The sequence below is a fragment of the Chelonoidis abingdonii genome, chromosome 1, assembly GCF_003597395.2.
Source record: "Chelonoidis abingdonii isolate Lonesome George chromosome 1, CheloAbing_2.0, whole genome shotgun sequence".
NCBI lineage: Eukaryota > Metazoa > Chordata > Testudines > Testudinidae > Chelonoidis > Chelonoidis abingdonii.
Window position 1 is genome coordinate 99,476,512 of NC_133769.1, and position 15,186 is coordinate 99,491,697.

The following is a 15,186-nucleotide window of genomic DNA, read 5'->3' on the forward strand; positions in this document are numbered from 1 at the left end:
TCGTAGGTGGGTTACATGATTGGCATTTTGCGCAGTCGAATTTCGGGAATAGGGAGAGCGTTGCCTTCACACGCAAAAAGCCGACTCAGCTACTGGGAACTACGTAATTTTCGTACACTGTTCTGTTTGGGGTCGGTTTTCCGGCCTCGGTCTCGTGCGTACCCGGATTTCGAGAATAGGCGCAGCGGCATTCGCCCCCTCCCCCGGCTATTCAGGGACGGAGTTTACGCAAAGTTCAAGCCGCCCTTAACGTAAGTAGAGCGGGCTGGGGCGGCGGTCGCCATTTTGTGCCGGTCGCCCGAAGGAAGAGGACGCTGTCTTGTCTCCACACCCGACGGGCCCTGACGCGAACCGAGCCCCTCTCGGTCCCGCGAACCAATCCGGACCGGATCTCTAGCCTCCCCGCTCCCTCCCCCGGGAAGTGAGGCGGCTAAGGGCAACTCCGCCGGGACACCAGTGCCGCCGCCGGCCGAGCCCCCAGCCCCGCGCCACCCCCAGCTCGCGCCGCTCGGTGCCCCCTCTGGGACAATGCGAGGCTTCGGAGACCGGGGCCGCGATCGTGACCGCGGCGGGTAAGAGGCGGGGGGTGCGGAAGCCCGGGGCGGGGTGCGGCGGAGAAGCCAGGCGAGGCCCCAAGACTTGGGTGGGGGGAGCTCGGTCCCCGGCGGGAGGGGGCCTAGGTCGGGGCCTCGGAGGCAGGGTCACGTCCAAGGGCCACGGGGAGGGCTGGGTCCAATGCTAGGCGGGGTCCGGGCCTGTGAGGAGCCGAGTGACGGGCTGGGAACTCGGAGCTGGTTGTGCCCCCGGGGGGGAGGAGCCCGGTGGGATCCCTGGGGTGGAAAGTGAGGGGCCCTGAGTAGCCACAAGGTCTGGAAGGAATCGCCTCCGCACACCGTTGTTCCTGCTCTGCAGTGTCTGGTGCGAGGAGACAGGGAAGTTTCTCCTGTGGCTGGCAGGATACTCCTTACCGGCCCCTAGGTCTTATTTCATGGCCTTTAGGAGCGAGGGCTTTTACTTTGCTTTTCCTTCCTCCACACTGTTCCCGCTTTGAGCCATAAGGATCCCTCTCCCTCCAGCTGCTAACCTCGCTTTAGAAGCCTTTGCTCACCGTGGACGACACACACAACTTGTAGGGTGGGCTGGCCCTGACCACTTCTCTGAATGTTATTACCATTAAAATGACCAGAAGGATTGCTATTAAATAACAATGCATATCTCTTTGGTATTCCCAGCCCCTGCTGATTGTGAGAGTGGAAACAGACCTGAAAGTTGAATGTGGGACCATTGTGTAGTAGCAGAGCCCTGATCCCAGAGACCATGGCCCTGGATTAAGCCTCAGGAGTGTGTCCAGGGTTGGGGAAAAAGAAATCCGCAATCAAACACAATCTTCCATATTGCTGTGCAAAGGCCTAGCAATTTAGTTCCCTGCTCTTTTTGTTGTTCTCGATATCACTCATCTAGGGGCTTCATTCAGTTTAGGAGAATCCGGTTCAGTTGAGCTCTGATTTTTGGGAGCAAAACAAAAGTATAAGAAACCATCCAATATCAAAAAATGTTTGAGAGAAAATATATGAATGGTCCAGGGTTGTTGTTTTTCCTAGTAGAAGGAGGTTAAGAAATGGCAGTACCCCAAGTTTTCCCTAAAAAAGACAAGTAGTGGGGATTAAAAAGGAGGAATCAGGCCCTGAGAGAGAGCAAATAATAAAATATACTTGCTGCTACTCATGTTCTTTCTTTGATGATTTTTGAATCAGGAAAAGTGCCTGCTTACCACATTTAAATGTATTTCCCCTTTTACTCCAGGTGAAATTCAAGAATGTTTTCCTTGCACATGGAAGTGCTTGTTAACATTATCTTTCCTAGTAGAGCAGGGGAAGCTAAGAGTTCCACTCTAATTTTATATTCACATCCTACATATATACAAACAACCCCCTTATGAAACAAAAAGATCCTTTCAGCTGTATTGCAGAGAAGAGGGTCGCACTGTACACAGATACTTAAAGGGTCACTACCTAAATTTTAAGGCATCAGCGTTTGACCTGCCTTGACATTTACATGATGTCATTTGGGGTAAAGAGATGTTTCCTTTAAAGAACTTTGCTTTCAGATTTTAAGGCATCATTGGTGTAGAACCGACTGTTCTCTTTAGAATTTTGCTGACATTGTTGATACACCTTGCACCATCAAAATGTATTATAATAGGGTTTAGAGTGACCACAGGAGAGGTAATTTAAAATCTTATTTCATCTCCATGCTAAATGAAGGGGTGTGCGACAGTGTGGGATTCACTCCTGTGGTGCCTCAGGGAATAAGCATTTCTAGCCTCCCGTGTCCCACTGCCGCTGGCCCCCATATCCCTCCCAGAACCTGGTGCCCCTTGTCTTTAGGGTGCTGCCCTCGGCAATACCCCCATAGTCTCAGGGTCTTCCCACCTAGGGGAACCCGCAACCCTCTGTCCCCACCTTGCCTCAGTCATGGGCTACTGCCAGTCACCATCTAGCCCCTCCCCACTGGGGCAGACTGCAGTGTAAAAGCCACTCATCATAGGCAAGGGGGGTTGGACCTGCTGCCTCTGCCTACCCTTGGGCTGCCCCGTGGAACCTCAGTACCTGTTTGGTCTTATACTAGGCCTGCAGCCTGTGGGGTTTCCAGGCCAGAGCTCTCCAGCTGCTCTGGCCTTTCCCTAGCCTTGCTCCACCTCAAGTACTCATATACACTCTGCAGCAGCCAGGCCCCTCCCTCTCAAAGGCTAGAGAGAGTGTGTCTCTGGCTTCTGGCTTCTGGCCCCTGCCCTCCTATAAGGGCCAGCTGGGCCCTCATTAAGCCAGCTATGGCCTGATTGGGGCGTGTCCCAAGCTGAGGCTGCTTTCCCCAATCAGCCCTGCTTTTCCTGTCACAGCCCTTTATTGGGCTGCTTCATGCCCTTCCAGGCTGTGGCAGTGTGACCACCCTGCTACAGGGAGGGAAAAATATTTTAGTCAAATAGAAAAGGACAGAATTGGGAATGGGAAACTACTTGACAATGGATCTTCTAAAAAAAAAAAAAAAAAGGTTTAGTTCACATAAAGGCGTAAGTAATGGGTTTTGGCCCTGATCTTATTCCAAGTAATACTTTGCTTTGTTGCATATCTTTATGAACTGCTACAAAAAATCTCTCAAAACTTAGTTTTCTGTCATATCAAAAACTGGGTTGCGTGTATGTATAGCTATATTGTAAATTTGTTTTGATATCGAAAACTCTGTTCCTGGACAGTTATGTACCAGAACCGCAGCACATCATGACTTTTTTTGAAAAAATCATTTCTGAGATGTAAAACAATGTTTCTAATGATTGCAGTTATCAAAAATTGCATGGTGATGTTTGAAAGGTAATTGGGTACTCCACCAGTGTGCTGGATAAACTCCAGTTGGATGTTTACATTCTGTTTACTGTTCATTCTTGTTGTAGGGCAAACTAGATATGGAATTTTTCTTTGCTGCTTGTCATCTACAACTCATTCAGGACTTTTTAGTACTGGGATGGTACAGTTTTACTTTGGCACTTGAATAAGCTGCTGCTGCAGTCAGTTCTGGAGATGGCTGAATTTCATTATTGGTGAAGTGATCGCTGAATATCTAAGACCAATCTGGATTCAGTCACTTCTGAATCAGGGAAAATGAAATAACTCTATGCAAGTAAATAGAACTACTCTGGATTTACACCAATTACCTCAGGATCAGTGAATGAAATATGATACGTATTGAGGTATTATAAATGCTAAAAGACTCACTTTTTTGGAAGGCCAGTCTGAAGCTGTATTGTGTATAAGCAGAGCAACATGGAACTGAAATTCTGCAAACTGCATCATGTTTTTGTGTATTGATGGCAATAAAGCAAGCAATGTCCAAATATACAAGGCTCCGAATTTGCAAGCATTCATGCATATATTTAATTTTTACTCACCTATGTAGTCCTGTTGCCTTCGTCAGAAAAATTACTCAGGTACACACCTTCAGGTTCTAAACTAACATAGTCTGAAGAATGTATTCAATGATTGTGAAATGCTCCTGTAACTAGTAACTTGCACTGACAGTCCTAAGAAGTCATAAAAGATTCAAATCACTGCTTAATTACAGATGGTTGTAAATTACTTTTATATGTTAAATATGATAAAAGTAAATAAGCAGCCATTTTAGCAATCTGATACAGAATAGAACTACATTTACAGAAAGGAGAAAAGGGCTGTCAAGACTGCAGTTTAACCAACATTTTTGAACCTATAACTTAAGTGTTTTAACCAGCATCAAATTAACTATAAATCTGCTTTGCCTTCTACAAGTGTAATCCCGTTTGCTGTTCTGCTTTCTCTGAGTTCTACTCTGTATTGTCACTCTAGTTTCTCTTGGGAAATAACTTTCAGAGGACACTTACTTGACATTTAAAACATTTCCTTGCCAATATTACAAATAAAACCATGGATTATTAAAACAAAAGCACTTTAATACTAATTTAGTTTTGACCAGAGTGTAAATTTTTATTTTTTTTCTCAACTTGGATAAGGTAAACCTTTTTTGTTGATAGCTTCTAGTTAGTTTCATTTTCTGGTACTCATGTATTAGCATAGTGTTCTGTTGTTTCGATGGAAATACTGCAGGGGTCTTTATTTCAACTGGAGTTTTAAAAAAATTAAACACTCTTTCTTGCCTTCAGATTTTTCAAAAGCTTATTCCTTATCATGCCTAAAGTTAGAATAGTGTTTGACCTCACACTATTTAAAATAGCAGCTTCTATTGAAATCTGGCACAATAGTGAAACAATAACAGATTTTTCTAAGAACTGTTTAAAAGATATAATTATAGATGTTTACTTAACAGTACAACAGCTAAACACTTCATGCCAAACTGTGCTTCAGTTTTCAATACTTCCCAACTGTGTTGTAGGCCAGAAAAACCATGTTTATTCTCCTTTGGATAAATGAATAATTACATGTAAATCCCCACCTCTTTTAAAAATAAATAAAAATTAAAAGCAGGGTGAAGTGTATTCCTTATGTAGTGGATAAACTGTAATACCTGGCAGAGCTACTCAGAAATTAGTAAAGAATAAAAACTGACATTTTATTTTCTCTTGAGACTTTCTCAGAAGTGTCTAAGAAATGGGACTTAGTTTTTTTCCGCATCCAAACACTTCTGCTGTGACCCTGATAAAAATTGTGGCTGCTTTGTAATGGCTTCAGATCTGCCTAGCAAAAACTCTGATACTGACATCAGCTTTTTTCTGCGCTTTATTTGTACATTGACTGGGGCATATTGAGGAGGAGGGAAAGAAAAGGTGAAAGAGGAATGGTGAAATAATTACTTTTAATGTAGAATCTAACATTATCATTGGAGGAGTGGTAATTGGATGATAGACTTCACTGAAGGGAGCAAGAGTACTGAAGACCTTCCCAACCTTTGTGGCTAACAGTATTTTAAGGGCATTTTCAGAGTAACTAAAACTTCAGTATTTGTTTTAACTTAGATAACCGTGAAAGCATCTGAGGAATCTACAAATACCAGAGCTGTGAAATCCTTTTATAAATTGTTTTTTTAAAAAAACTTATGTTACCCCCAGGTTTGGTAGTCCTCTGCCCCCAAAGAAATTTGGTAATCCAGGGGAGCGTCTACGCAAAAAGAAGTGGGACCTGAATGAGCTGCCCAAATTTGAGAAGAACTTTTATGTGGAGCATCCAGAAGTGGCCAGGCTAACCCCCGTAAGTTTCCTTCTCCGATCCTTTCCGTTTTCAGTGCACCAGAGAATCTTTAAAAGTGGGAAAACTGGGGCTATGCAGACTATATTTGGGTGCTTGCTCATGTCCATTCCAATGTAAGTGTGTGCCCGCCCCGAGCACTGCCACTGGAAATTTTTTCCCTTGGTGGTATCTGTTGGGTTGGCGCTGGTGCCCCCTGAAGTCATGTGCTCATAATTCCAGTGTAAAGGTTCTGCTAACCTGCAACTCCCTTAGTTCCTTTTTATTGCCCATCACGGTCACTGGAACTTCAGCTTGGTCTTGATTTTTCGACAAGTACTCCTCTCCGTGGACTTTGATTGTAATAGTTATCTTTATTCGTATTAGTTACGTTTCAGTTGTTAAGTTACTTAGATTAGCAACCCTGATCAGCAGAGCTAGTCCTTCCTGGCACCAGGGAATGCCTTGTGCTTCGTGCCACAAACCGAAGCCTGTCAATGACCCCCGTTCCAGCTGCCTTAAGTGCCTGGGGGAAGCTCACATGTGGGAGCACTTCAAAATCTGCAGTCACTTCAAGCCGTGCACTAAAAAAGAAATGGACACCAGGCTCAGGTTCCTCCTTGGAGGTAGCACTTTGTCTTCCTTCAGAGCCTAGTCACTCGGAGTTGGCACCGAGTACTTCAACCTTGATAAGAAGCGCCCTGGCTTCTGTTAGGAAGACTCAGCACCATTCCATGCTTCTGGCACTGAAAAAGGATGCTTCTGCTTCTCGGGACACCCAGCGCCATCCGTCATCCTAGGTGCCAAAGATCACCACTCTGCCAAGGAACTTACGGCATTGTTCTCCATTGCCAGTGTTGAGAAAGAAGCAGAAGACGATGGACGTTGTGATCCCTAACCCCGAAGTCCGCGAAGCAAAAAGACACTAACAGAGTGTGACCCATGTTGGGCCACTCTGAGACCCCTGCAATTCGCTTGATGCTGTTGACTTTGGCTCCAGAATGGACACCTTTTGAGGCTGGCACCGATGAACTCTCTGCCATACAATAACCATTGGAGCTCTGCTGCCCTCGCAATACCATCTGTGCCAGAGATGGTCAAGAGGTATCTCTCCTGGTACCACCATCCTCTGCTGTATGGGAAATGTTAGTGGCTTCAAGAGCTCCCATGGCACCAAGGCCCCAGGTGTCGTCATAAGGGAAACCAGTCATCCTAGGGCCTTGGTGTCTCCTCCCTCCTGGCACTGTTTGCCAGTAGCAGTCGGCACAACTCCACTCTGGTTGCCTGGAAGGGAATCCTTGGAGATGGACTTGGAGGTGGAGTCATGTCTCCTACAGAAAGCCAGCACCAGCACTCTAGCCGACCTCACCTGATGGCAGACCTGGACCAGGGCATCCCTCCTGCAGTTTGGCCACTGTGATGGCCATTCTGGAACCCCTGGGCTTTTCCTCCAGTCTAGGGTTCATAGTCCATAAGGTCTTACTCCATTGTATCGGATTCTAGAGCACCCCCAGTGCCCTCCTAGGAGCAGGACCCAGATTTTGGTACTTAGCCTGGGGCTGAATATCAAGACCTGGCACCATGAGACCCGTCCTGTGCTGAGAGCAAGGAGCAGTGCTCCCTGTATGCGCAGGTTTTTTCTTTCTCTACAGATGTGGTGGTGACAGGAATGGACATTGTGTCCTCCCAGGTTGATTACAGGGCGCATAAGTAGCTCCTCAGAAAAGTAACACAAACCCTGGGGGTCCAGGTAGAGGAGATAAAGGAGTCCTCCCATGCTCTGGTGGATATTCTAGTTGCAGCGGGCCCCTCAAGAGTGACTTTGCCCTTCAATGAGGCTACTATGCACTCCATCAAGGCCTTATGGCAGACCACAGCATCCCTTCAGCTGATGGCAAAAAGGATGGAGAAAAAATACTTTTTTCCGGCTAAAGAGTTTGAACTCTTCGATGCTCATCCACCACCAGGCTCACTGGTATAGTATCAGCAGCCAATGAGCAGGAGTGACAGGGTCAGCAAGGTCCAAGGCCAAGGATGCCAAAAAAAAATAGACCTTTTTGACAGAAAGGTTTATTCAGCTGGCAGCCTCCAGCTCAGGGTTGCAAATCAGCAAGCGCTCTTGAACAACTATGATTTTAATTCTTGGGACTGTGTGGCAAAACATAAAGAACTATTACCGTAGGAGTCCAGATGCGAATTTGCAGCCCTTGTTGAGGAAAGATCAGTGCAAGAGCGTCCCTGCAGGATGCCTGGGATGTGGCAGACTCTGCAGCCCGATCCATGGTCTCAGTGGTGGCGATGTGGAGATGCTCCTGGCTTCAGTCCTTGGGCCTACCCCATGAGATGCAGCAGACATTGCAGGACCTCCCTTTCCAGGATACATCGCTCTTTTTGGAGTGGGCAGACTCCAGACTGCACAGCCTTAAGGACATGAGAGCCACGCTGAAGTCCCTAGGACTGCGTACTCCAGGTCCCTCTAGGAAATACTTCAAGCCCCAACCAGCTGCTGGTTTCTTCCAGGCACCTGCCCAGTCAGACTATAGTAAGAGGGAGGAGCAGGGGCTATTAGAGAAGACCTCTGCCCCAGTCTTTGTTTGTTCTGCGCGGGGGGGGGGGACGACACTTGGCAGGGTCTAAACAGGCCTTTTGATAGGACACTTGGGGACGACATACTGGGAAAATGCGTGGAGCCAATTTTCTCATTTTTTTGTGAACCGATTATCCCTCTTCTATCAGGCTGGGCCCGTATTACTTTGGATCTCAGGGTGCTATGCACAATAGCACTGGGACACACCCTTCAGTTCAGTTGTTCCCCTCCTTCCAACCCCCTCTCCCTGTTCCTCTTCAGGGACCCTTCTCACAAACAGCTTCTAACCCAAGAAGTGCAGTTGCTTCTAAGGGTGAGAGCAGTGGAGGAGATTCCACAGGAGTTAAGGGTCCGGCGGCTCTACTCCCATTATTCCCTAGTCCCTACAGCCAACGGCAGTCTCAGACCAGTTCTGGACCGGTGAAACCACAACAGATCTCTGAAAAAGTTTAAGTTCCACATGGTTTCCTTGGCCTCCATCATCCTCTCTCTGGATCCAGGGCATTGGTATGCCGCCCTTGATTTGAAGGATGCTTTCTTTCATATTTCAGTCTTTCAGAGACACAGAAGGTTCCTCAGATTTAGGCTGAACAGAAGCACACGGTTCACAATATCAGTTGCCCCTCAGATGTTAATGAAGTGCATGGAAGTTATGGCAGCTTTCCTGAGAGGAGACAAGGGGTTCAGGTCTACCCTTACCTCGACGACCGGCTGATCAAAGATCAGACCTTGCCCAGGTGGAATCCAATATAAAGTTAATACAGTCAACATTCCAGGACTTAGGTCTGCTGATAAACGTGCAGAAGTCTACTCTCTCCCTGGTTCAGAGAATAGAGTTCATCGGGGTGATCCTCAGCTTGGTCCCAACCAAAGCCTTCCTCCCAGAAGCTCGATTCCCAGCAATAGGGATGCTTATAGAGAACCTCAACAATTACCACAGCATCTCTTCAGGCATGAATTCGGTGGGCTGACACCGTAGACAGAGTCATCACACTTCCCTCATCAGTGATCACTTCCCTTCTTTGGTGGTTGGACTCACTGACAATATTTGTAGGAGTCCTATATTCAGGACCCCCAACCATCAGTGTCTCTCATCACAGATACTTCTTGGATGGGCTCAGGAGCTCACTTAGGGTCCCTCAGAACCACTGGTCTCCAGAAGAGCTCTCACTACATGTCATCAGGGAACTTTTGTCTGGGCTGCCGAGCGTTCCAACCCCACGTGGCGGGCAAGTGCATGTCAGTTCTCACAAACAACACAACGATGTTGTTCTATATCAACAGGCTGGGTGGAGCACGCTCCTCTCACCTGTGCCAAGAAGTATTTTTCTTGTGGGAATTCTGTATCGCCCACTCACTCAATCCACTTTGAAGCTGCCCATCTCCCGGAGTCGCAGAACAAGTTAGTGGACTACCACAGCTGATCTTTCTCCAACCATCACAAGTGGTCCATCCATCCAGATGTTGTGAAAGGCATTTTCCAGAAGTGGGGACACTCCCCAGGTAGATCTGTTCATGATGAAGCACAGCAGGAAGTGTCTCCAGTTCTGCTCCTTCATGGTTCACAGTCCGCAGCGGCTCGCAGATTCCTCTCTTCTCCCTTGGATGGCCTATATTTTTTCTACACTTTTCCTCCCTTTCCTCTCATACACGAGGCCTTGCTGAGGGTCAGAAGGGACAAAGCATGTCTCATCCTGATAGTCCTGGCTTGGCCATGTCTGCACTGGTTCACCACACTCCTAGACCTTTTGGTTGAAATGCCAGTCTGTCTGCCAGACCTGATCTTCCAGGACCATGGCCATCTATGTCATCCAAACCTCGAGTCCATTCATCTCATGGCTTGAAAGCGCTATGACTGAACCTCACAGAGCTCAGGGCTGGATCGCAAGATGCTTTTAGGGAGCAGAAAACCCTCCACTAGAGCCACTTACCTGGCAGAGTGGAAAAGATTCTTGATCTGGTCTACGAAGAAAGGTGCTACACCTACACAGTTAACACTACGTTCATTCTAGATTGCTTGCTGCACTTGAAACAGGCCTAACCGTGTCATCTATTAGGGTCCCTTTAGCTGCATTCTTGGCCTTTCACCCATGGATGAACAGCTGTTCCATTTTCTCAAACTCCATTTGCAGTTGGTTTCTTAAGGGCTTTGAGAAATTGTGTGGCAACCAATGCCTCCCTGGGATCTCAACTTGGAGTTGGCAAGGCTAACAGAACCCCCATTTGAACCGTTGGCAACATGCGCTCTGCTGTACCTGTTCTGGAAGGTGGCTTTCCTGGTAGACATTACTTCTGCCAGGAGGTTCTCAGAGATTCTGGCCCTCGCTTCAGAACCACCCCATATGATATTCTTCAAGGACAAGGTCCAGTTGTGTCTGCATCTGGCCTTCCTCCGTAAGGTGATTTCACAATTCCATAGTAACTGGGATATCTTCCTACTGGTCTCCGAAACCTCATGCCAACAGGGAGGAACAGAGGCTCCACTTGCTGGACATCAAGCATGCACTGGTCTTCTGCGTAGAAAGGACTACATGATTTTGGAAATCTGTTCAGCTATTTGTAGCTATTGTACACAGGATGAAAGATCTTCCAGTCTCAGCTCAGAGAATTTCATCATGCATCACCTCCTGTATCTGTTCGTGCTATGATGTGGCCCTGCTCCTCCTGACCTGGTAGTGCATTCCACAGGGGCCCAGGCATCTTTGGCACCATTTATGGTTCAAGTTCCTATCCAGGACGTTTGTAGAGTGGCATCGTGGTCGTCCATTCATACTTTTGCGTCTCACTACACCATCACTCAACAGGCTAGAGATGGTGCTGGGTTTGGCCAAGTGGTATTGCAATCAGCATATTAGAGAGCACACAAAGAAGAAAAAATAGTTACTAAGCTTGCATAACTATTCTTTGAGGTGTGTTGTTTGTGTCCATTCCAACCCACCCTCCTCCCCGCCTGTCCCTCTGTTGGAGTTAGCCAGCAAGAAGGAAGTGGGCGGGGGGGCTGGGGGGCTGTGGATCAGCAGGACCCTTATACAGCCTTTTTCATCTGTCCTGTGTGCTTCTGAATTTCCTTTTCCCCATTGTTAGATTGGATTTTAAATATAAGACTTCAATTTAATTATTTTCTAATCCATCATCTCCTTGCTTGACCTGTCTGGTTCCATTAGTGAGGCATATCTGATGCCATGATTTATTATTGTTGGCTATGAGCTACATTGTTGCAAGCCCTACATCAGGAAAGTTTTTTAACAAACTGAACAGTTGAAGTAAAACAAAGCAGAACAGTTTGTTTGAATCACAGATGCTGCTGCTAATGGATGAGAAATTTTAGGAATAGTCCGTTGCCCTTTTCATAATTTATTTTAATCCTATCTTCCTATTTTTTTCCCTTTAGATCACCCTTCCCCCATATACAGAAAATAAAAGGTGTATAATAAACTTAATTATCTTTTTAATCACCTTTCTTAACAAATTCCATACACTCTTCATAGGAAACAGTTCTTTGAGCCTATGTTCATATAGGTGCTCAGCTGTAGGATGCATACACCTGTGTGCTCAGTCTGAAGATTGAATCTGCAAGATCCTCATCTTCACACTATACAGCTTCGTACCTCAAGCGAGGGTATGGAGGGGAGCACAGATCTGCCATTGCTGCAGTTCCGTCTCAGACACCTGCAGCTCAAGACAGCAAGTGCGTGTCCACTGCTTCTTAGAAGCTCTTTCCAGCCTGTATTATACTTGTTTATTTCCTCTTACTTTGCACAAGATTGTGCTTTGGAGGGAGGGGGATTCCACCATCTCAGTTTCCTGGGAACATTTCCTTGGCCTTTCTCTTCAACCTAGTTTCTGAGGTATGCCAAAGGGCCCCAGAATTCAAATCCTGCCAGACCTGCAATACATTTTTCACTCAAAGGCAAAAGGTTTTCTAGCTGTCTTCAGTGACCCAGAGACTCTCACGTCCCATCCAAGTGCAAAGTTTGCACTGGGTTTAAGAACAGGTTTCACAAAGAAATGTTCTTGAAATCAGGGGAGTCTGTTATGCGTGCCAGCGTTTTTTCCACAACATTCAGGGTCATGCTACTAGAGTAATGGATGGACAACAGGGTGGATGCATACTATATAAATCGGAGGGGGGCAAAATCTCAGTCTGTGTATAGAATTACTAAAACTATGGAACTGGTGCATTGCCTACCACATAGAGATCTCCACAGGACTATGTGTGGGAGCTCAATAATCTGATCTGCCACAGCAGCTGTGAAGCATAGGGCCCCGCATAGTGGGTCTCTTTGCAATCCTGACCAGTATGAAATGCCAAATCTTCTGCTCCAAAATGGGATGCAGCTGCAGTTCTTTAGGGGAGAACCATTCTAGTCCTCTGGTCCTGTGCTGTTCTCTGTGCCTACCCTCCAGCAGCTTTGATCTCCAGCACTTTAGTCAAATTGAGGCAAGAGAAAGTGAGGTGGTCTTAATAGTACTGTCTTGGCCCAGACAAGTGTGGTACTCATATCTACTCCACTTTTCTGGAGGAATATCTCAACACCTCCCTCTCAGATGGGAGCTCCTGACACCCCAACTTTGTTATCTGAACTTCAAGGCTTGATTCTCAATGTGTCTCAAATTTTAGAATGGGACTGTGTGGTTTAGGTCCAGGCTGTACTTTTGAATAGTAGGAAGCATTCCACATGTAAGACATACTTGCAGAAGTGGAAATGCTTCCTTTCCTGGTGTTCCTGTCACTCCATATCCATTTCAGAAGCTACTCGCTCAAGGATACTTGGTTGCCTGTTAGAAATTACCATCTTTTTACCTGAGTTTTCTTTTAAGGTGCACCTAGCAGCTACTATGGCTTTCAATTTGCCTGATGAAAGATTTTTTTTGTTTCTTTTTGCTCACCCTAGCGTGGCCAGATTCTTTTAAGAATCTGTCCAACTTTTCCTCGTATCTGGAACCCCACACCTCCTGAGGACCTTAACTTGGTCCTCAGTGCCTTAAACTCTCCTTTCCAACCTATGGCCACCTGCTCATTCCTTCATCTCTCCATCAAGACCTCATTCCTGGTAGCTTTTGTCTCAGCTGGAAGCTGATCTGCCATACACTGCCTTCTGTTGTGATAGGGTCATGTTATGTCCTCATCTTCATTTCCTGCTGAAGGTCAGAATATCAGTCTACTAGTATTCTTTCCCAAATCTCACCCCTTGAGGGAAGAGGCTTGCCACCATACATTTAGATGTGTTGAGCCCCCTCATCGTCTATTTGGCAGGTCTAGATCCTTTAGAATGTCTCCGTGGCTGCTAGTAACCTTCTCTGAAAGAATGAAAGGACAGTCTGCAGCCACTCAGACAATTAGAGTGAGTTTCAGGTTATATCATTGCTTGCTCTGAGACTGCCAGGGTACAATTCCCACCTCCAGCTTACAGCCTGCTCCATCAGGGCTCAGTCTGCTTCTTTTGCCCTTCTCAAAGACATTCCTATTGTAAAAATTTGCAGGGCTGCAACTTGATCCTCAGTTCACATGTTCTCTAAATATTACGCTGTCCTACCTATGTCCAAGATGAATGCTTCCTTTGGCTACACAGTTCTCCAAATTGTCCTGGATCCACCTCCTCAGCACCCACTTTGCTGAGTTACTGCTTGTGAGCCTCCTGTGGTGGAGCACGCATAGAGATATATACTTGGAGGAGAAGTTACTTACCTTTCAGGAACTTGAGTTCCTTGAGATGTTTTGTTCCTGTGGGTACTCTACCCCTTGCCCTCCTGTGGCGTCTTTTGGTATGTCTACACTACCCGCCAGATCATAGAATCATAGAATATCAGGGTTGGAAGGGACCTCAGGAGGTCATCTAGTCCAACCCCTGCTCAAAGCAGGAGCACTCCCCAGACAGATTTTTGCCTCAGCTCCCTAAATGGCCCCCTCAAGAACTGAACTCACAACCCTGGGTTTAGCAGGCCAATGTGCAAAGCACTGAGGTGTCCCTGCCCCGATCGATCTGGTGGGCAAATCGACCCCCAAGTGCTCTCCTGTTGACTCCTGTACTCCAGCACCTTGAGAGGTGCAGGCTGAGTCGACAGGGGAGCGGCAGCAGTCAGCTCACTGCAGTGGAGACCCCACAGTAAGTCGATCTAAGTACATCGACTTCAGCTACGTTATTCATGTAGCTGAAGTTGCGTAACTTAGATTGATTCCCCTCCCCCCAGTGTAGACCAGGGCTTTGGCTCTGTAGTTAAGAACCTGGGGAGCATCAGCAGATCTGTCTCCATATACAGCCTCGCTTGGGCGTAAGAGGCTTCATAGTGTGTGGGTGGACACAGTTGATTCACATCTCCAGTCGAGCACGTGGGGGTGCGTGCATCCTACAATGATGCGTACCTGGGGACAAAACATCTTGAACTCAAGTTACTGAAAGATAAGTAGTCTTTCCTTAATTGCCTTATTTACACCATGCAAAGGAATATCAACTTCAACTCATTTTAAAAAAACCCATAAATATCATTAGTTGCAAGTTCTGCACTGCATTTGAATGCCCCTGTTAATTTTTGTTGTTTTACAATCCCATGTTTGTATTTTCAAAATGTTTTTCGTTTCACAAATGGGAAAGTAACCATAGGTTTAATCCAAAACATACATTAGTGGGAGTCTTTCCATTGAGTTCCCTAGGTTTTGGATTAGGCCCTTTACTGGGGGAACAGTGAAACTGACTTGGTGCAAAGTACTGTCAAATGTGCAAAGTAAACTGGAAAAGTGGAGAGAGATTTTTCCTGTTTCTTCAGTTAAGCTAACCTGGGATGTTACTTATAACAATAAATAGGTACAAATGTTTCAGAAAATGTCAGTATCCCACTTAAAAAGTATTTGGGCCTTAATTTATCATTGCTATGTTTCTGAGTAGTGTTTTC

At 46.3% G+C, this 15,186-nt stretch overlaps 1 protein-coding gene across 1 annotated transcript in view; it reads left to right on the forward strand.

The window, feature by feature from the left end:
• DDX17 (DEAD-box helicase 17) overlaps positions 1-15,186 on the forward strand; it is a 31,821-nt gene continuing 16,635 nt past the window's right edge. The window contains 2 exon segments of the mRNA XM_032791930.2: positions 1-251; positions 5,594-5,732. Of these exon segments, the coding sequence (XP_032647821.1) occupies positions 16-251; positions 5,594-5,732 (375 nt within the window). The 5' untranslated portion in view covers positions 1-15.